Genomic DNA, 22555 nt, shown 5'->3' with positions numbered 1-22555 from the left:
TGTGAACAATGGCCTGGGTTTATCCGGGGTTAAAGGCTGAAGTTAGGCTTTCTGTGCAGTGTTAATGAGTTAATGTTATTCCTGAACTATCACAAAAATCCAAGCCACAAGTTTTAAGAAGGATTACCGTGATTACATTTAAATTGTTACTTACAGACAGGAAAATATATCATATTAAGCTCTTTCTGAAAGTCTATAAAATATCAAAGTTTTCGTTGTTTTTTTTTCTCTGTAAACTATTCATAAGGCTTTTATTGTTAAACTCCTAAAATTCTCCACTTGTATTCTACCAAAGGTATAAATATACACATGTACATACACACACCAACTAATACATAGCTTCTCTCTGCCTAAAATATTCAAAACAATATAAAGTGAGAAAACAGTTATTACATGGATCAAGTTCAGCTGCCCCTCAGCAACTCATCAGCAAAAAAATCTTCATATTTTCCTAGAATACTTTAAAACCAGAGGCATTTTTCTCAACTCTTTCTAGTGTAGCAGATTTCATTATTGTCTCGCAAGATGATTTGTCTAGTTCTGGTCTAGAAATAACTAGAATTAATTCTTAGAACTTAGCTGCACGGAATGGACATCAAGACTCAGTCATGTCTAGCATACCCTGTGGAAGGTGAAAGATCCCGGCTCCTGGTCTGGAGGAAAGGGGACAAGGTGGGCCCTACTATGGAGGACAAACTGATAGCCTCCAACTCTGGCTATGTTTCTTAATTGCAAAGAAAGGGACCTTATCTCACACAAACTGTTTAGTCTTCTGTTTATCTGCAGTGTACTGGCCCTGTCTTTTTACTCCTTGTGATGTTTCTTATTGTCAGCAGGGCTTTCAGCTCTATTCTTGGAAGCCTGCTTTCTGAAACATTAAAACTGGGCTTCGCATCAGTTCAAAAACCACTCCCTTTTTTTCCCAGTTATTTCATCATAGCTTCAAACTATTAATTGAATAACTTCACATTGAAATTTGTTCACTAATTGCTCTTTTAAGTGTAGGTTTAACGTTCTAAAGCATTAACACAAAGAATCAAAATTTGCAGTTGTCTAGGTATCTATTGACTGGGAATGCCAGAAGTTGAGCAGATCAGACCTGATGCCTCAAAAGTCCATTAGTTCCCTTTAATTCCTTTGCCTTCATTCATGTCCAGAGCCAGAGTCAAAACCTCATCCTAATATCTACCAGACTGCTCATCCTGGAGAAGAAAAGGCTCCAGGGAGACCTGATAGTGGCTTTTATGTATCTAAAAGGGGGCTATAAGAACAAAAGGGACAGACTCTTCAGCAGTGTCTATTGTGATAAGACAAGGATAAACAGTTTCAAACTAAAAGAGAGGAGATTTAGACTGGATAGAAAGAAAAAATATTTCATGTTAAAGGTAATGAGGCACTGAAAGTGGCTGTCCAGAGACATGGTGGGTACTCCATTCCTGTAGACACACAAGGTCAGGCTGAACAGGGCTCTGAGCACCTGATGTAGCTGTGGGTGTCCCTATTAATTGCAGGGAAGCTGGAGTAGATGGCCTTTAAGGGTCCCTTCCAACTCAAATGATTCTATTACCTTATGATTCTATGATTTAAGCTCTCAAGCCTGAGATTTAGCTTCTCAAAAACCCTATAATTCTGAAAAGCATGTTTTGCCCTCTCCTCATTCCTTCTCTCCCAAAAAGGGAGTAGGGGATACACAAACCAAAAGCATTCCCTGAGGAAAGGGTTAACACTGATGACAATCTGGTAGAGGAAAACTATGGATGGGCACAACTTGTTATCTGGAGCAGATCACTTGAAAGCAACCTGGGAGTGACTTATGATGAAGTAACAGCAATAAGAAACATCATGTTCTCACCACCAAAACCCAGAGCCAAGGGCACCTGAGACACTGGACAGTGCCCTTCTGGCAGCATCCCTGCACATCTGGAGCACCCACTGAGAAGAAGAAAACAGCACCAGACAGCTGGAAAGAGCATCTTCCTCGGCCTCCCTGACTCTCTGCGGTGAATTTGTCCTGCACTCAAAAGTAAACACATGCTGGTGTGGACTTTGCTGTCTGCATCTGTGCTGAATATTTTTAAATGTTACTGCAATATACTCAGTGTGTTTGGATTAATATAACCAATTAGAGTTTGGTGGACTAAAAAGTAGCACAATACACTCCCTGAAATTAGTGTATCTGAGGAGGAGGAAGAGAAATGTTCAGGAAAATGGGGATAGTGCATGTTGGCAGGATGGTGACTGCTCAATCTTCTTTCCAAATACTTCTTTCCCAAAATGAGAATTGCCCAAGAGTGCCTTTCATCCTTCAGCACATCTCCTGCTTTCTTGAAGCAAATGGCAAGGTCCAGCAACAAGACAGCTAATAATAAACTCCCCAGCTGAACTCTAGGAAAGCAGTTGAAGTCAAGGATTGTGAGCCAAGTGCTGACCAACATGTGTTCCCAGCTGCCAGCAGTGATTCATTGCAAAACGTGTTCTTTATGAAGCAGTTGTGGTTTAGCCATCTCCCTCTCAGAGCACATTTTGCTCCAAACAAGGCTTACTCTTTCCAAAATATGGAGCCGAAGGCACCTGAGTCATGGTCCTTCTACCCTGTCTCATGTTAACAGAGCACACAGGGACTACTCTGGTCACAAAATATTCACACAGCTGTTCATACAGAATGGATCCTGAACCAACCAACCAAATGCTGCTGTTATTGCTGCCTGCTTCAGCAGCTGTATGCAAAAAGTGCTGATTTCCACAGCACCAGCCTTCAGACAGGATAGGCCTCCTTCCAAAATGCCCTTTTATCAAGGGCTTCTGTAGCAAAGGTTGGTTCTTGCCTCGGGCTTCTCCAATCACACTATCATAGAACCACAGAATCATAGAATGAGGTAGGTGGGAAAGGACCTCCAAGCTCATCAAGTCTGTCAATCTGATCTACCGAGTCCCATCACTAAATCACATCCCTTATTGTCATATGTAAAATCTCACAGTGACATGAAAGGAGTATCTCATTCTTTCTCTTTACTATCAGTAATAATAGTAAGCTTATTTTCTTCTTTATCTTTATTTCCTTAATAGTATATTTCATTATCCAAGTGCTCACAATTTAACCTGCTACTATCAGAGAGGACGCAAGGCCAAGAAGGAACAGAAGCTGGGACAACAAGCAGAACATTTCCTATGGGTCCTGAATTACTTGGCTGTATTTTTGCACTTGTAGTGCTTCACTGGAAGTACCAATCTGACTGGCCACTGGATCTAGGTTTTTAAAAGATATGCATCATCTTCCTGAATGGAGGAGCCAATGCTTCTAAAGATTGCAGCGTTGCTCAGAGGCTGCCTGGAGATGCTGCGATCACTGTAGAAATGGGAACAGATTAAGGCAGTCTTTCTGAAGAAGGGAAAACAGCCCTGTGGGTTGGTTGTGCCCTCCAGGGACCTCCACAAGTGTTGACATCCTTCTCCTGCCCCTGCCACTCTGCTTACCTTCTCTTCCCTTCCCCTTCACCCTGACAACACAAGAACAAGCACTCCTGGAAACATGCAGAACAGTTAAAATTTCTTTCCAGTTCTTGAGAGTTGGGTTTTTTTTTTGTTTGCTTTTTTTGTTTTTTGTTTTTTTGTTTTTTTTTTTGCTATTCCAGAGCCCAGTCCAGAGGAAAAAAACAAAAAACAGAAAAAAACTACATGCAGCCTTACGGCAGGACTTTCTAAGCCACAGATGCTGGCTCTGTGGTTGGCTGACCTACCCAAAATAAAGCTCAGCAGCAGGGAGCAGTGAAGCAGTTCAGGGGGTGGAAGAGGTCATGCGAATGTGATCCCACCTCTCAGCCTCTGCGTACTCCTGCTGCCACGAGCGTGCCTCCCCCTGCTTCTTTTGGGGTGAATTATTGACATTTTTCTTTTTTTTCTTTTTTTTTTTTCAATTCAGCCTGCTTTTCCTTGTTAAAAATGACTCTTGTTCCAGCCTTGAGGCCTGCTGACCCTGTTCAGAGATGCACAGCACAAGTTCCTTCACATGACAAGGCCATTTTCAATGAACCACCATCAGAAAAAGAAAAGAGAGTGACCAATATGGCTTTAAGATTTTATCTCTTTGGAATTTTTAGCTAAAGGTGTGGTTTATAAAAGGTTACATTGCAATGTATTAAGTAAAACCTTTGGGTTCATTCAAGAGAAAATAGAAGCAAGAGCTTCCCTATGTATACAGAAGCACAAGAACACGCTCAAGTCTCAAACACTGTGCAGGAGAGTTTAACCATGTTTTGAAGCTATCACCACATCCCAGATCAGGAGAAGATAAAGCTGTGGTAAGGGATTTTGATCACCAGGACTACTTCAGAACACAATCATCACATAAGCTTTTGCTCCTTTTTTTTTTTAGAGATGAGCTCACAGAATTGTTCCTGGCTCAGCCATTCTGACTTTGGAGAGCATGAAGGAGGTCCCATATGACTACAACTGACCATGCTGTGCATAATTTAGGGTCTATGAAGAGCACAGCAGGGGCAGCAGAAGTTTCTTTTCTGCACAAGCACATCTGGAACACTCATGAAGTGTGGGCTTGATTTTCATAACACTGCTTCATGCAAGGATCCAGTAATAAAGCTGATGACTTCTCAACACACCTGCTGCTGGCCAGACATTAGACTGAATGGGTTGATGGGACTGTACCTACATGTTTTCATGCTGCCAGGCCAGTAAAGGAGGCTTTAATAGTAGCTACTTCTCTTAAGGTAACTGTGCAACAAAGCAGTGAAATACCTGCTGCCACTTACCAAACCTCTTGTAGCCAAAGGACTGCACCTCCTCCTCTTCTGCAAAATCGTCTAGAGACAGAAAATAAGACAGAACACCAGGTTACTACTACCACTGGAAAAATACAGGAAGAATTTGTTACAGGTGCATGAGCTTTACCCCAAGATCTGATAAACAATGGGATAGAGAACTGACAAATACAAACAGATTACAAAAAAAAAATTTCAGCTCTTTTGTTCTCATCTTCAGCCAGCAAACAGCAAAATGCTATTAATCACATATTTATTTTGTCAGAAGCTTAATTTCTTTCTACTTCCTTCCAGCAGCAATTACTCAAAGGAAAAGGCTGGCATCAGCAGAAAAAAAATGCATTCACTACTTTTTTTTTTTTTTTTTTTTTTTTTTCAGTCTCTTGCTACCAGCTCAGCCCTTCCTTCTGCTGAGACAGTGTGCCTGCTGCCGGAACCAGGTTTTACCCAGACTAGCTCCCAGGAAGAGCAGTACAGCCCCACTGTCCAACTCCTGCTTCCTGATTTCTAGCAGGAAACAGAGGAGATCCATTTCCTCTTCTACACACGCCATTTCATGCACTGGGAAAGGCTCCAGGGCTCTTTTAAATCAGCACCTAGAACATCATTTCCCAAGAGCTGCAAGCCTACTACACGGAAAACACCAGCATCCGACGGCAGCCCCTACCAAAATATGCCTGCTCTTGAGCTTTTGCTTGCACTGCAGTAGAGGCAAGGCAGAAATCTGCATCACACTGAGCACAGCTGCTGCATCCTGTGGAGCTTCAGCTTGCTGAGCCCTCACACCACCCTTGCTGCACTGGGTGCCAAGAAAGACGCCTCACTTGCAAATGTCCCATCCAGATCCTACATCAACACAAGGACAGAAAGAAACAGAAGCACAGAGGCCAGCCAAGGAATTCACCAGAATGGAACATTTAATGAGCTGCAGTGAAAAAGTAGGTTCCAAACAGATAAGTGTGCATGATGGGAGTGAGTCTGGACTCGGGTAGCCCTTTTGTGTCCACAACCGTATTGTGCATGAACAAGCTGCTGGCATCGTGAGACTGGGCTTGTGCTGCAGCTGACATGGGACACAGCATGGCTGTAGGACGATGGACTCAAAAGTGGAGGAAACATATGGCCCTCATCCAGGCTCAGCAAAGTCTAAAACAAAACAGCTCAAAACTCATATGCTTCACCAGGTATTACTCGTTTTGCTCACTGTCAGAGAGGCTCCTGTCTGTCTTCACCCTCGTTTCAGTTGTACGTTTAAGAAATGCAAGAACCAGTGGACACTCCTCAGGCAAAGCAAACACATCCTGATTTTGAAGGCAGCAACTATCCTCTAACAAAGAACACCTCACCATTGTACCAGATATTATCTGAAGACAATGTCACCTGACAAAACACAACAAATACTAATAAACCAATTGACCACAAGGAGTCAACAACCAAGCCTCTCATCCCAGCAGTAAATTACTCCGGAAAAGCCTTCCCCTCTTGCACAAAAGATAAAAGCTGCACAGAAAAGTTATCAGTGCCAGAGCCCTCAGCTTCCTGCCTTCTCTTGCTAACACAATTGCCTCCTGTTTCTTGGGAGCGTAACCTGCCTTATCTGATCCGTATCTGCCTTGTGCAGCCAGGCTGTGCTGAAGTCCTGTGGCCTAATCCTGCACCACATCTCCAAGGCCCATGAACCTCCATCTCAGAGCCCCCCTTATGCCAAGGGCTGTGCCTTCTCTCTGCTCACCGTCTCAGGCCCTCACATCCCTTCACTGCTGCTGCCAGCTGTGGAGGGCCCTCTACCTCTGAAAGGCATTTCACAGAATCACGGAATGGCCCGGGTTCAAAAGGGACCTCAGGGATCATGAATCTCCAATCCCCCACCACCAACCTCCACATTTAATACTAGACCAGGCCAAAGGCCTTCCTCTATTCTCCTCAGTGACTGAAGGGAGAAATCAGCCATTTGGTTTTTCACATGTAGGCCAACTGCATTGACTTCTAGCAAGACATTTGTTATCCTGCTGTTTCTCTGGACTCCTACATATATATGTATGGATGTCTGTGTACATATATACACACATACTTCTTAATAGTTTCAACATTACATGCTTGCTAGGGATCATTTTTTTCCAAATCTCATTTTGAAGAGCAGTAGTGCCATTTGAAATGAAGTAGGGATGGGCTAAGCCAGTTTTGTCAATAAGTGGGCTGGCCTCCTGTTTCTAAAATCTAAACATCAGATAAGACCTATTTTAATCCCTGGGGCTGGTCTAGCAGCAGGCAACAAAGTAGTTTAGGGGAAGTCTGTTAGAATTACTTAACAGTCTAAACTCAGAGGTCTTTCAGTCACAACCACCATTATGACCTTTGTCCAAATTATATATTGCAAATGCAATGTTTACATATTTCAAATGTAATATAAATAATCTTGAATAATATTAACTGCAGTGTAACAAGCTTAAGGGAAATAAAGATGGGAGGCAGAATGAATAAAATGAGATCAGACTAAATTTTCAGAAATCATCAGCGCTGCATCCCTTGGAAAAAAAGACTATGAGGTGTTGAAAGTTTTAGTGGTTCTTCATGAGAAACCCATGTTTGAAATATTAAAAATAAAGCTGGGAAACAAGCCCATAAATGTAAGTCCTGAGGCAAAGCTATTTGCCCCAGCTTGCTCCTCGCAGCACTGTGCTGACAAGCTTGCGAACACTCAGTTCTCTGCCACAAGTTCCAGTGCTGAAAACCTTCCTGATTCATACAAGGTGTACAAAAATCTCACAGTTCTGTGATATCTTTGAATTGGGAAAACACAGGAGAACCCAGTTTTTCTTTGAAAAGCAAGTATGTAGGTTTCTCAGAGAAAAAGTGGTCTGTGATGAATTACAAAGGTTAAAAAAATACACACCAATTAGGAAAGTAAGTAGTAAGAAAACCTCCACGATGCTTTTTTGCCTTATGGTTTTAAAGACAGTATAAAAAATCAAAGTGAAAGAAATACATGAGTTTTGAGCATCTGTGACTAACACTAAGAAAAAAAGACATGATATTTTACATCAGTGCTGTCCATACAGTTGAATGTGGCTGCAACTACTATAGGACAGCTTTGTTTGATGTTGTGAAAGCTGTAAGTTTGAAATATTTTATTTCAGTTTAAATTCAGCCCTTGGTTTCAAAGACAACTGGAATGAATGCATTATTTCTGCTACATAGGTGTATACTTATATACAGTCAAGGAATATTTTCTTAGGTGCAAAATAAGAAGAACATACTCCTCCTTGAAGCAGATAACAAAGCAGAATCCATTTTTACATCCTAGGTGGAAGGATTTACTCCTTAGTGCTGAAAAGATACCCATAGCTTAGTTACAGAGTGCTCTACAGAGCTGTCAGCTGAAAGAGGTAATCTAGAATAAGAAAGACAAAGAAAAGAGTTGGTAAAAAAGCCATTTCTTATTCCACTGACTTCTACTGAGCTGTGGCAGATTGAGGGTCTGTTAATAAAAGTGAACTTTGGGCAAAACACATAAGCAACCAACTGTATTTAACTGCACAGGAGAAGGATTGCTGGAGACCTGTCATATCAGGTTTACAAGAGTCCCCTTGGAGGCCAGCAACAGATCAGCACTCAGAGCTCACAGCAAACTGCTGAAAATAAGTGGCTATCTGTAGCTTAGCAGGAGTACATCAAATATTTGAAGTAGTTAGCACAAAGCAAAAGCTCTGATCCAAAACCAAGGCTCGGAGATATTTTGGCAATATAACCACCTCGTAGAAATGCCAAATGCTGCTTGCCTTCCAGTTATAAACTATTACTGCAGCACTTCTAATAAACAGTTGTAGAGTTAAATAAGTTACAGTACAGTGCTTCATGGAAGGTGGTTCAGCTGGGGATTATCACAGTGAACAGAGGGAATTCATTTAATCTGAAACAAATTGGGTTCTCATTTGATTAATTTGCTAGAGGCAAAGCAAAAATATGTTGAGAAGAACCGTGTAATTTCTGGTTCTTGTTCTTAAATCTTAAATAAATTAATCACGGGCCACTTTGGAGTCTGTACTTAGGTCAAATAAGAGAGAGGTTGGCTAGAGCTGACAAGGATGCTAAATCTGCCCTCAGACTACACAGAACCTGTAACCACTGCACCGCTTGGTTCCTTCTCTGAAACAACACCAGATCTGAGAAGTCTTTGGTGCAGTGTGGTTTTAGGGTATTTGTTTCCATTTTATCTCTTTCCTTTAATGGGTGTCATTGTTGGCACATGGGAAGTATATCAGAAAGCTACTAATGCACATGTCCAGCTATCATCTTTCAACAGTACACCCTACTTGGTCATTTCACTATAATGAGCTAATGATGCAAAGTAGACCTCAGAACCATAAAGATGCCAGGTCATATGCTGGCTACAGACACATAGCATCCAATTATTCCTAGGAATTGTCCACGTGGGAAACATGGGTTTAGAAAGTAATTTTTGTTTAAAGCCTTCAGTTAAGGAAAGGCACAAATGTTCTGAACAAAATTTCAAACTCTGTGGAAATATAGTTCAGAAGAGAAGGAGGCATCTGGGCTGAAAATCGTCATACCAAGGTTCACCTCAGATTTTAGGTACTAATTTATAGCCCCTTGAAAACTGGATTTACAGCACATTAGAATTTACCCCTAAGTACCATACTGGGAACTTGGGACTATAGCAGTAATTTGCAGCAACAATGACACCCAATATAAGAGTTTCCTTTAAAATAAATCTCCACATAATATGCATTCTCCAGGATCTTTAATCGTTAAGGCCCTGCATTTCTCACCAGTTTAATGGGACCTATATGGTTGTATTTCAGCGTGACTCTATGAAATTCATTATACATCACTTGATGTGAAAGTAATGCCTCTTATTTTTTTTTTTCCATTAAAAAAAAAAAAAAAAACAGATACAAAGAACACAACAGAGCAAATTCATTCCTACACAACATTATTTTTTAACCACTACTGGCTCTACGTTTTTGCCAGCTAGAAGAGCCTGCATGCTGTGCTTGTAAAAATATGTACCAGCATTAGTGATCTACTGTTTCACAGCTGCTGAAATGCACCACCCACCCCTCACTGTGCTTGCATCCACTGGTTGGACTCCATGGATGTTTAGCAAGTGTCAGTGAATGTCAATAGGTGCCATTTTTCTGCATGGGGGATCTCAGTGACACACCTTTGCCTCATATGCACTTCCATGTAAGACGCCATTCTGTCAGACTGCCCCTCTGCTGCCATCTGTCTCATGGCAACAACACATAATGGGATATTGGTGGGAAGGTTCAACCCCTACTGCAATACCACCAACATCCGCCTCTGACACTGTGGGACAACATCACAAGATAGGATGCACTGCTTTTGAAGCAGTTCTCATAATATTACCAAGAATACTTTTTATAATCATTTTTTAATCATTTGTAAAGACACTGTGCCCATTAGTAAAAAATTATGGTAATCCTCTTGTGAACCCATAAATCAGCATTGATACAGATGGTGCCTCTGGGAGGAACCATTGTAGTGTCCCAAGGCTGCCCTCTCCACATCAGCGCTCTCTCCAAAAGACAAACCTTGTCCACTTGTGAGGTTTCTGTAATATTAACAACTGTTCAGACAGAAGATAACAGTGAGCACCAATATCTTTCTCATCTCAGATTACAAAAGCTTTCTGAGAAGTGATCAGATTTATATGTGTTTCTGGTCACTATTAAGAGGGTCTACTTTCAAAGTGCTGACCTACTGGTGAAACTGAGCCAGCAGAAGAACAGTGAGCAGCTGCAGCCTTCAGATGTTGATGACTTCATCAGTCTAATTGGTTTCCACTGATTTTCATGGCTGTTACTCTGGACAGTCTCCTGCTTGCACTAACTGCTTGACCCCTCTTTCTTCACAGATGCTTCATTTCACTTTCCTTCCCCTGACTTTCTTCACTCATTTTTTTTTTTTGTACAGATCTTTTTCATATCCAGGTCTTTCTCTTTGCTTCTGTTTTGACAAGTCCTCCCTTGTGAAAACACAACCCATGCTGAAAATCCTTCCCTACTGACACAGTCCCAAGCCAGCACGTCACTGTGGCTGGCTCTGAGTGCAGCTTTTCCACCCAGTCCTTTGCCTCATCACTAGGAGCTCTAGGAGAAAGTCCACCTCCTCACATCCCCCAGCATCCTTGGGCACTAGCCTAGATCCAGGCAGAAACTGAGGCTTCTCCCTATCTCTGCCCTTCACAACCAGGAATTGGTCTGTTTTCAGTATCACAAGAAAGCAAAAGGCAGAGTCCCAGGTGGTCAATTCTCTCTTGAGACTTATAATCCAAGAGTAGGATTATGTCTCTCATCAGTTAACACATGCATAAAAAAGACCCAACGGTTGTGACAAATGGGTTTTCAAGTGCTATGGTCCTGGTCTACAGCCCAACTCCTACAGCCCAAAAATGAAGAGGATGCACAAGAAGGGACAGAAGATTAAAAAGCTCCAGTTTTGTTTTTAGGGATGAAATGATGAGAGCAGACAGTGGTGTTTCTTGACCAAAACCTGCACAGCCTCTGAGTGCCTCAGAGCAAGGCTGCAGCACTGGGGCCAGCACCAGCTGCACAGTGCAGAGGGTCGACCTTAGAAGTTAAAGGTTTATTAAATCATATCATATTTCAGCATAATGATTTAAGGACAAACAGATCTGTTCTCATTAGTGTGCTTAAAAATCTTGCCTCTCTGTCTGCATGTTAGAGGAGGCAATTAACAACAGCATTAAACAGCAGTATTCCTGAACACCACACTCCTATCCTGCCTCCCATAAGTCATCCACTTTGTTTCCTAGTGACGTCCCAGTCTTCACCTCAAATTTATGCACCAAAAGGGATTGTAACTTCAGGTGGGAGCAGTCGGACTCCAAATACAATTCATTTTGCCCCGATCCCTCGCTTGCACAGACCACACTCACACTGTTAGGAGGATCATGTTCACCTTTAGTGCCTGCTAAAAGGTGTCTTTATTTTGCTTTCCACTGGGGATATCTCTGTTTTGACACAAGAGAACCTCAGGATAAGAAGTGTTTTGTGCAGTTGGAGATAACTGGGCACACATCCTTCGCAGTGCTGAATTGCCTTCATCCTTGACATTTCTTGCACTCTCTTTCTTTGACTCTGGCTTAGCTCTGCCAGCTCGTACCAGCTGTACCCCTGTGCAGGACCATGTTTCCCCCCCTCCCTGCCAACCAAGCCAGCAGAGGTGTTTGGACCTGTGAATACAATGGCCTTTGAGCACAGATCTCAACGAAGCATTAAGTGATCGTGACAAAATAGGGCTCTGTTCAGCTCTCAGCTGTAGCGTAACTTGTCCAGAATAAATTCCTGTTCTCCGAAGCAGCAGAAGGAAGACAGCTCAATTTGCTCTTCTTGGTCCTGTGTGGCCAGGAAAATCAGAATATTCAAAGTCTAGATGCACAGTCACGACTTCTTATAAAAAATAACCCTGCATTCAATAGCTTACTAGCTACTTCTGCTCAATAGCCACCTGTAGGGTAATAGCTCTATCTGTGCAATAACAGATTTCCCTCTTATTTTCACAGCTCCTAAAACTCTGCTTTCTTTCCTCTTCGGCATTAAGGAGAATATCCTTTGACACACGCATGCATGATCATCTCTCTCATACATATGTTTAAAATCCCCCATTCCTACCAGCCAGTCCGGGTTACACGGGCTGTGGAGTAGCACTGCCTGGGATTTTCTCTGCATTGTATCACACATTTATTGTAGCCGCTCATGCCTTTGAACTTCTGCGGTAGGGTCCTGTGACATGTTCAACACACACCACTCCGAGCTTTGCATATGTTTCATGTTTATGTCACTGTATTCATATGAGCTGTGCTATAACTGCACTGAGTGAAGGTTATTGGATCGCTCCGCTCCCCATCCTTGGTTTTCAGATGCTGTCTGGCTCCTGCAAAACACTTTGGGCTGGGTTGTTTGAAATGTGCAGTTTGCTGTTTCTATCCTGGGAAGGCCTTTTTGCAGACAACCACTCATCTGATTTTGTGCACAGGAAGATTACAGAGGGAGAGAGACACGCTTCTCCACCACTAGCAACCTCACTTTATTCTATAAACACAGCAGTGGCATCAAAAGGCTTCAAGGGAAAGACAAAATCTGCCAAGGAGGTGGACACCATATAAACAGACCATTTATTTCAAGGCTTTTCATGAAAGAGCAACTGAATGGTGCATGCACATTCCGGTTTTGAAGGTGGAAGCTTCTCCTGCAGATTGCATCTTGGTTCTAAGTTAGAATGCAGAGGAGATTGTTGTTGTTGTTGTTACTGTTATTATTATTATATGAGAGGCACTGCACAGGATAGGGCATTCTTCGAGATGCTCCCTCCTGTTACAGCGCAGCCGACTTTTCTTCCACCCTGAGCACCGCTTTCCAAGCAGTGCAGCCAGGGGTGGGAAAAAGGGGTCAGAGCAGAAGGATCCATGGAAGAATACAGAGCTCCTCTGCTCTGCCAGAGCCACCATCCCACAGAACCACCTGGGCTGTGGCAGTGCCTGATCTGGGGCAGCAGTGATCAGTCATTGTCCAAACAAAAGCCACGTTGCAAATGGCAAAATCACAGCAGCCACGACTGGACCAGTTATAGATATGTTTTCAAATGATCATTACAAAGGGTATATAGAAAAGTTTTAACAACGTGTTCCTCTTTCTTCACTTAGGTCGATGTTTTTGACCATGTGGTGTTGACTGTGGGAAGCTGTTTTCATTTGTTTCCCAGGCAACAAACAATGTCTCATTCCCCAATACATAACTAAAATTTAGAAGAAAACTTATCATTTGACACAAATATATGTAACTGTGAACCAGCTGAGTCCCTTTAAAAATTACATGAATTATTACTTAAAAGTATTGCAAAGTTTGTGAGCTCAGTGAAGTTTGCTGCAAATCCAACTGCAAGCACATCAAATGTAAACTTCCATTTATTTTACTGATTTAAAGCACAGCACATTACAAATACCAGCAGTGGAAAATATAATTTATTCCGTACAGATACTCAGTGATGTAATTATTTAGATATTCCTCCGTCCTCCAGAGAGGGTAGATGCAGAGACAGCTGCAATCAACAGATCGTTTTGCTATTGGTGTCACTGTACCGACTCCTCCACTTATCACCCCCAAGTTTAAAGAGAAATTATGAAAAAACAAATATGCACCAGGAAAAGAAGACATGGAGTCAAAGTTTGCTTTGGCTCTGCAGCTTCCATGACACAGGCAATGGCACTTGATGATAGGTTGGAAGGCTTCTCCAGTTATTAGCACCGTCATTTAGCAGTTCTTTGCATGTTTTAGAACTGATTTCTAGGGGAGGTGGAAATGAGATGGCTGTGATTGCTTTTGGGGAAGGTGATGGCAGGGGTTGGCAAGCAGAACAGAGCATCTCCCTTGCCAGGCTGTGAGCACATGGCTATCGAAGTGCCACTTCTCCACTCAGCAAAACACAGCACTGCAAGCAGAGTGGAAGGAGGCAGAAATATGATCATAGACCCATAGAATGGCTTGGGTCAGAAGGGACCCCAGTGATCACCTAGTTCCAGCCCCCCTCATGTCTTGTACCCACCTATTGCCACAGCAAAGCACCTGCTGGCTTCAGTGGGCTCAGTGCCTTGTCCCAGGTGCCATTCAGCACAGCGCAAGGCTGCCCCAATGTGTTACTGCTGTGCTCTGCCCTCAGCATCCCGCCTGCCCAGCACAACAGCCCAGCTCCAGTCCCAAAGCGAGGCTACAGTGGTAACACCCATGGCTTGACATTACTGGGCTCCCATTGCTTTGATTTGTTCTTACCATGACACTTACACCCGTAGTGACAAGCCAATGACAAAGCTTTTGGCACAAGTAACCTACAAATACACTATAAATATATTATTTTTAATACATTGCAGGGCCCTGTGGGGAGATTATGTCACAACATCAGCAGTAACTCAAATAGTGTGGGTGGGCTTGTGGAGCCATAGAAGTCTTTTTTTTTTTTTTCTTTTTTTTTTCTTTTTTTTTTGATAGAATGGTTTGGGCTGGAAGGGACATTTAAGATCATCTGGTTTCAACTCCCTGCTATAGGCAGGGACACCTCCCTCTAGACCAGGTTGCTCAAAGTCTCCATCCAGCCTGGCCTTGAATGCTTCCAGGGATGGGGCATCCACAGCCTCTGGGCAACATGTTCCAGTGTCTCACCACCCTCGCAGTAAATAATTTATTCCTAATATCTACTCTAAATCTTCCTATCATAGTTTAAAGCAATTTCTCCTCATCCTGTTGCTACATGCCCCTATAAAAAGTCCCTCCCCAGCTTTCCTGTAGGCCCCCTCCAGGTAATGGAACCAGAACCAGAATCCCCCAAAGCCTTTCTTCCCTTCAGGCAATGCAAGTCAATATCGCACCACTCCGTGTCCCCAGCCCTGGAAACTCCATGTCAGTGTCGCCGTGTTTACCGGCATCTGGCACCAGCCCCTGCAATCCAAGCACAGCCACACTGCTGCCCAAAAGCAGTTTTCATATGTGCTTTTTCCCTTCCACCCTTCAAGTGTATTTTTGTCTCCGAAGGAAACCGAGACCCAACTCTTGCAAACTCCCAGTTCTTCCTGCACTTTCCTTTGATGTTCCCATTGTGACTGCTCTTCGGTGTGCATGGGCTCTGCCTCTCACTGCAAGGCTGTCGATTTCCTAAACAGGCTTTCTTGCAGCCCCCCAACGTATCTTACATCGATTCAGTAATCTACTTATTTGACTTTGAAAGGGCATTATCTCAGTCCCAGCTTGGTGGGACGGGGTCAGCCGGCAGAAGGGGAAACTTTCACCCACATCAAGACAGGGAGAGAGAAAAACGAGAGAAGAAGAAACAAAGTTTCAGCTTTAACAGATGCAAAGCAAAGCCCAAATATTTTCCAGTCGGTGGATGTTGAGGAGCAATATGCCAGATACATTTCACGAGCCAGCTAAGCCTCCACTGGCACCTAATCACTGCCAGATGTTTAGAAGCAACACCGCGAAACATCGCACAGCTCTGGCAGGGAATAAACAAACCGCTGGGGGAGAACTCCAAGTCTCGTCCGCGGGACAGCGGAGACGGGGATGGGGGGAACGCAGAGCGGGTGCCGAGAGCGGGACGGCTCGGAGGGACGGCAGGATCTGCTCCGGCGCTGCCGCGCTGCCCCGCGATGAGCCGGGGATGCGCCCCGCCCGCCCCGCGCTCCCCCGCGCTGCCCTGCCCGCCGCCGGTGCCCGCTGCACGTGTGCGCTCGCCCCGCTGCCGTCCCTACCTTTCATCTTGGCGCCGGGGCGGCTCGCATAGGACGCACGGGGCGCGGCGGGGGCTGGCTGCCTACTGCCGGGCCATGCCGGGGGCCGGCCGCGCCCTGCCCGCTGCCGCTGCCCCTGCCGCTGCCGCTGCCGCCCGCCGCGGCTCCTCTCGCCGCCAGCCCCGAGCGGCCCGGCCCGGCCCCGCCGAGCAGCGGCCCGGCCCCGCCTCCCTCCCTCCGCCCCGGGGAAGGGGCCGCGGCCGGGGCCGGGCCGTGGGGGCGGGCTCGGGGCCCCGCCTGAGGCTGGGATGGCGGTGGGACGGGATGGGGTTCGCCCGTCACCCGTCGGTGGTGAGCGGGCATCCCGGATGGGATGCGGTGTCCCTTCTTGACCTCCCTGCGCGTGTGGCAGGCACACGGAGTTCTGGCCTCCTGACTGTCCGAACGCCTCGTTGGTACCCAAGTGAGAAATCCCGAACCGCGGATGCGTACCCATCAGCTGGGACGTGCGGCGCTCAGCCCCAAACAGTCCTGCTGGATTCGAAGGGATCCCGCTCAGTGCGTGGCCTGAAGAATGTGTGTAAATATTTGTGGGATTAGGGATGTACAGGCTGGTTGTCTTTCATTTCTCTCGTTCTGGATGTTGCCAGGAATAATGCAGCATTTGCAGGCTCACGTTTTCCTGAAAGGCGCACAGGGATTTGCTGCAAACCTGCCCTTACTCAGGTGATCGAAGGTGGCAATACAAGTTTGTGATCCTACTCCAAACAGTAACATCAGTGCTGATGAAGCAGAGCTCATGCACCGTACGCCGCTTCATTCTAGGGATGAGCAAAGCAGTGCAGGCTCCTGAAAGGCTTTCCCACTGCAGAAAGGAGACGTGCGTGATTTGGCCTCTGCAGTGCAGCTGGAGGTATCCCAGCCTGCTGCATGGGGCGATGCTGAAAGAAGGGATGGTGCTATATGGTCTTTTCAGCCATTTGGTGGCTCTGATGGGATCACAGTGTCCCAGCAGAGTTGTAGTGTGATACCACAGCATTCGTTTAACACCAGGTCAAAAAGCACTATAAACCTATCAGGTAGGGTCTCTCCTGAGCAAGGAATGGGGGAGTAAATTCATCAAATGTAACCAGTGCAGAACAAAAATTAAAGCCAGGATTTAGAAATCTGAATTTGTTTCTTTCTGATTGGCTTAGCAATCTCTTGAGCAAGTTTTGCAGTACTCATTCTCTTCCAGCTTGATACCACCAAAGATCCCTGCACACCAGCTGCAGGAGCCATTTGCTACTTTAAAGCAGGGCTCAGGTATCAAAGAGACACAACTCAGCTTTTCGCTGACACTCTGGTAGTTGACTGGAATATCTGTTTTTGGTGCAAGTCATGAATAAAACTACTAAATCTGAGTGCAGTTATCAGGTAGTTAAAGAAGTCCTGCAGTAGAGTGTTGGATTAAACCAACAGCACTCTCAATATTTTTAGGACTGATTAATACTTGATCAGTTCTACCATTCATTTTGGATCCTAAGTCATCTTACAGTTTTCTTGAAGAACTGATATTGCTCAGCTTCCCAAACTAAAAACCTATCCTGACTCTGATCCAAAGCCCATGGATATGTTTCCAAGAAGAAATCTTTTCATTAATTATCACGCACTGAATGAAGAACAGTAATGAAACCCCATTTCTCTAAAGGAAAACTATTTGAGAGCACAGTGCTGAAGGAATGTAAAGAAAGAATTACCAAAATCTACGATATCACAAAATGCACAAGGAGCAGGAGTGGGTAGGAATTTAGAAAATTCACCAGAAGCAGTTGCTGATAACTCTTTCAGCTCTTCAGAGAGTAACTATAGTAAGCTGACGGATAGCAACCTAACAGTGAAGAGACCAATGGTCTGTGACTTACAAATTCCTGTATCAGAGGGAAGCATACTCCTTACTTGTTGAAAGATAAATTGATGAATATTTAGAATACATAATAAAATTATGATTAATAACTAGGCCCCAAATCTACCTCAATTATTGTGATTTTAAAAACATTTAGTAAGTTGTGGAGATAGTGAGAGACTTCATATTTCTAAAAGATGCCTCTATATTCTCTTTTAATCACAGAACTTGTATTCTACATCAGATTTCTTATATACCCTTTAAATATTTAAATAACTGATTGTTTAATACTAATACAATTTTGAAAAGATGTGTTAGTAAAGAAATTCAGAAAACTTGTGAACTGTTCTACTGTTTTCGTGGTTTCTTTGACACATCTCACTGTTGTTTGTGTGTTAAATCTGTCCTCTACTCCATAGGTGCCCAATCTCTTGGCTTGCCTGGGCTGCGTGGAGTGAAGAGGAATTGTCTTGGGCCACATTTAAATACATAATATAGTTAATGTTTATAAGTAATAAAGCTTTTTTATGTGTTTTATTATTGTTATTATTATTAAAAGAAAAAATGAGGGCAGCAAAAAGGATATGTGACCTTGTTTTTTGAACTAACACATCAGTATCTGGTTCAATGGCAGTGGCCACAATTTGCAGTGAGCTCTCCGGGTGTTCATCAAAGATTTTTGATGGTACTTTATTCTTCCTGCACTTCATCCTTGAAAAGTTGTTCACAAGTGTTCATACTGCCAAAAGGCAATGACCTGAATAAGGTGTGGCTGTGAAGTGAGGGGTATTTCTCTCTGGTAAGAGACACTTCATAGAAGTCATGTTTTTCTTTGAGTTCAACGTCTGATTTCAACTCTGTACATTGCATTTGAAAATACGCAGATAATGTATTTATGTCAAATGAAAATGGAATTGCAAATATAAAAAAAAAAAAGATTTTTTTTTGGCAGTCTTAAAACTTACTCTCAAATTCCTTTATCATAATGAAAGTCATGGAAACACGTTTTTCACTTTTTGCAGGACTGTGTTTAGCCAGTATTTCAGAATACATAACATTATTTGAGCTTGCCATAATTTGAGTTTCATTCTGAATGTTGTTATGGTTTGAAACATACTACAGATAAGTAGATTTTAACCTTGAAGATGTCAAATATTGCAGAATTTGTTAGCACTGTATAAGTGCTAACACAAACCCAAGTTTAATAACTATTTAAGAAAGCTTACATGCCTACTTAATAACAAAAAAGGCACGCCTTCACAAGAACACACATTTGTAGGTGGGTAGAAATATCACTCTGGGCAGTCACTGTGTTTTACTCTCCAAGTGGCACAGGCCATGTAATGTACAATACACACGGGTTTTGAATGGATGTGTCCTATCTGCTGCAACATGTGATGAGATGTCATGTCTGCAGTCCTGTGTAACCATCCATTCTGCCTTGGCTGCATCCAGCAGTGGGCAAGGCTGAGAACCAGCTGCCCGCTCTTCAGGATGGCCATGATCACCATCAAGGTCTCTGTGTGGGGAGATGAACAGTCTCAAGTATTTTAAGTTTCATTTCAGTGTTCTTTCTTCCCACTGACCCACCTCCTTTTACCAGAAGTAGGTATTGCTTCTGAAAGCTGCTGCCACATTTATCCATCTTAGGGTTAATGAATGCACAAAAGGGGAAGCCACACTGGTGATGGTTCATGGATACAGGGTAGTTTAGCAAATGTAATTAATGAGGCTAATATCATTGAATTGCTGATGTTATGAAGCACATAGCCTCTCCATCAAAAGCAGTTTGGCTTAACAGGAGAATTCTGGTCTCTTCTTCACTGTCTCTGTTTCAGTCTCCTGTACACTAAGCAACAAAAATGTCCCAAAATGTCCATCTGAAATATTACATCCACTCTTGGTTAGACAGACCTACTAAAATTTATTCATCAAATAATGAAACTCAAGTGAGCACTGGAGCATAGTGTGACCGTAAGCAGTTACCAGCCACACTGGTTGTTGTTTTCCTTGCTACAGTCCTCCCTTGAATAGAAGGAAGGTAAGTTAGTTCACTCTCACTTCTACTCTGCAAATTGTGTTCAATCTTGAGAGTGATTCAAAAGATACAAATTTAATCTCTCTGTTTGAGAGTTTGAACAAATTGTGCAGAATTTGCTGAAATTATGCAAAAACATAATGTATATAGTTCCTGCTCACTTGGACACCACAACAGTCCATTCCTCTGACCTGCCTCTTTCCTAGAGCTCAACTTACAATGTTTTGTCAGAATTGTTTCTTTCTTCTCCAAACACAAGCCACTTGGCAATTTGATGAATCTTAGAGGGATGTTGGAAGCATGTTAAAAGATATGTGTGGCATTCTCTTTGACTGACAGCCTTCTAACAGCCTGAGCCCACATGCAATACAAAGGGCAACAATTAAATAGAAAAATCTGAAAAAGAATTGAATGCATCATTGAAGAGAACTTTGTGTGAAGAAGGAACTGTATGTGGGAGATCATTTGTCTGAAGTTTGCATCATTTGGGCTCTGTACAAAATGTGCATTTTAAAAGTGAGAGTTGAGTATTATGACATATTTTAATGATATTTTTTTTTCTCCACAACAATTTCATATTGTTTTTAATGACCATTTTGGATCTGTGCCCAGAGCAAAGAAATCATCCTTGGGTCTAGGTAATGAGATTGTAAATGCTTCTGAACAAACGGCTAAGTTATTTACTATTCATTTTGTTAAATCCACAAATGGTGAAGATATTTACTGATAATTTAGTTAAATCTACAGATGAGCCTTTCCTTAATATGTGTAATTAGCATCACAATTTGAAAGTATTTAATTATGTAGACTTGTCTCTGAGGGCAAGGCTTTTTTTTTCTTTCTTTTTTTTTTTTTTTTTCCCTTTCCTGTTTTGAATAACTGGGAAACTGAATGAGATTCTGAAAGTAGCAAAGCACCTGCTTATCTTTTCAGCGTGCTGAAGTTACTCAGAGAAACAGACTTTTGTTGTAGATATGGCTTGAACTTTGATGACGCTAAGGCTCATGCACCAGTTCTTTTTTCTGTCAATTGTTGTGGCTTTTTTCCTTCTTAAATCTTGACTTCCTGAGAGGATGACATGGCAAGGCTCTAGAATGGAGCAGATAGTCACATTACTCTGAATTTAGTGAAAAACAAATGGATAGAATGCAAATAAAAGTGCAGTTACTACAATTACCTACAGGCAATACTTAGGGAGAATTGTCTTACATTTTTTATATTTGACGAAATACATCATTATGATTTATTTTTTTTAATTTGAGTGAAAAGTAACTATTTCTGGGTCAGAAAGTTTGGGAAATTTTATTCTGGCAATTTATAAACCAATTTTCTTGCATGATATTTTGTCAAAATTACTGAGAACAACTGTAGGTGTTGCATCTGCTGAGCACTTAAGGCAATGAAAAATTGACTTTAGTGCACCAAAATTTCACATAATGAAGAATAATTCCACTGCTAGAATGCCTAACTGTCAAGGATGGAAAAACTAAAACCAAATAATGCCAGATTTTATTAGGATTCTAGCAGAAGTAGCTTCGTATAGATTAGTAATAACATTTTGTTTGTTTATAGTGTTGATTTATTTCAACAAACACAGTAAGATAACTTTGATTTCCTCAGAAATACTTTCTGATTGCTCAGGATCTGCTGGGGTCAGATAGTTGTTTGGAGTATATCAGAATTATACTGGGCATGTTTTGGGTCATGTTGGTAGAAGCAGATAAAGATCTTGCTACGTTTTGAGGCTCTCCAAATGCCAGCGACCTGCTGCCTCCAGTCATCTTCATCTGTCTGCAAGCAGCAGTCTCCATGGAAAAGCTGGTCTATCAACTCTGTAGCATCTTACAGATGTTGTTACATGCCATGTGCTTTGTGTACAGTTCAGGGATGGCCAGGCACATTCTGCATATGCCTGTCCGTCTGTGAAAGCTATCCTGGAAGTAAGATGATGTGCAGGGATGTCATCATAAGATGATCTGACACTGGAGAATGTAAGCTGATGTACAGTTTAGTTTTTCATCTGACAACTGACATGACACTACAGTAAGGTGTGCCTTCTCCCCAGATTTGCTGGTTATGTCAGTATAGATCCACATGGCACATCCAGATTTTTAGTTTTCCTGATCTCTTCCTTTGTAGACATCAGGGTCAAACAGGCACTCAGTGAGTATTTCTTGTATACTGCTTGGCCACAGGAGACAGACACAGCAAGAAAAGCAGAAAGACAGAGCATCCTCCCTGCATTAAGTGAATTTTATTACAACGTATTTTGGCTCTATAGCATGTGAGTTACACCCTCCAGGACTCCCCAACGCTTCAACAAGTGGGTGTAAGTAGGGTCAGGGGAATATTAAATTACAACTCCTCATCTCTGAGTTTGGCCCAAAAAAGTACAGAATAGATTTTGGAAATCTGGGAATATTGTGATTCCAAATGTACAGTATTTTCTTTACTATGTAGAACACATCCATAATTTACATAAATGACTGTTTATAGAGTACGTTGAACCTTTAAAGTTTGCTTGTTAGGATATAATAACAATAAATGATAGCCACTCTAATATGCTTTTTAGA

The 22555-nt window shown here is 42.7% G+C and overlaps 1 protein-coding gene across 1 annotated transcript in view; it reads right to left on the bottom strand.

Annotated features, from left to right (window-relative positions):
* COLEC12 (collectin subfamily member 12) overlaps nt 1–16245 on the bottom strand; it is a 91403-nt gene extending 75158 nt beyond the window's left edge. Inside the window, exons 1-2 of the mRNA XM_031612977.2 lie at nt 16081–16245; nt 4767–4817 (exon numbers count right to left, since the gene is read on the bottom strand). Of these exons, the coding sequence (XP_031468837.1) occupies nt 4767–4817; nt 16081–16087 (58 nt within the window). The 5' untranslated portion in view covers nt 16088–16245. The remainder of the gene's footprint in view (nt 1–4766; nt 4818–16080) is intronic.
* Between the last annotated feature and the right edge of the window lie 6310 nt (nt 16246–22555).

This window comes from Phasianus colchicus, chromosome 3 (assembly GCF_987193195.1).
Source record: "Phasianus colchicus chromosome 3, bPhaCol1.hap1.1, whole genome shotgun sequence".
NCBI lineage: Eukaryota > Metazoa > Chordata > Aves > Galliformes > Phasianidae > Phasianus > Phasianus colchicus.
This window is presented reverse-complemented; position numbering and strand designations above follow the sequence as displayed.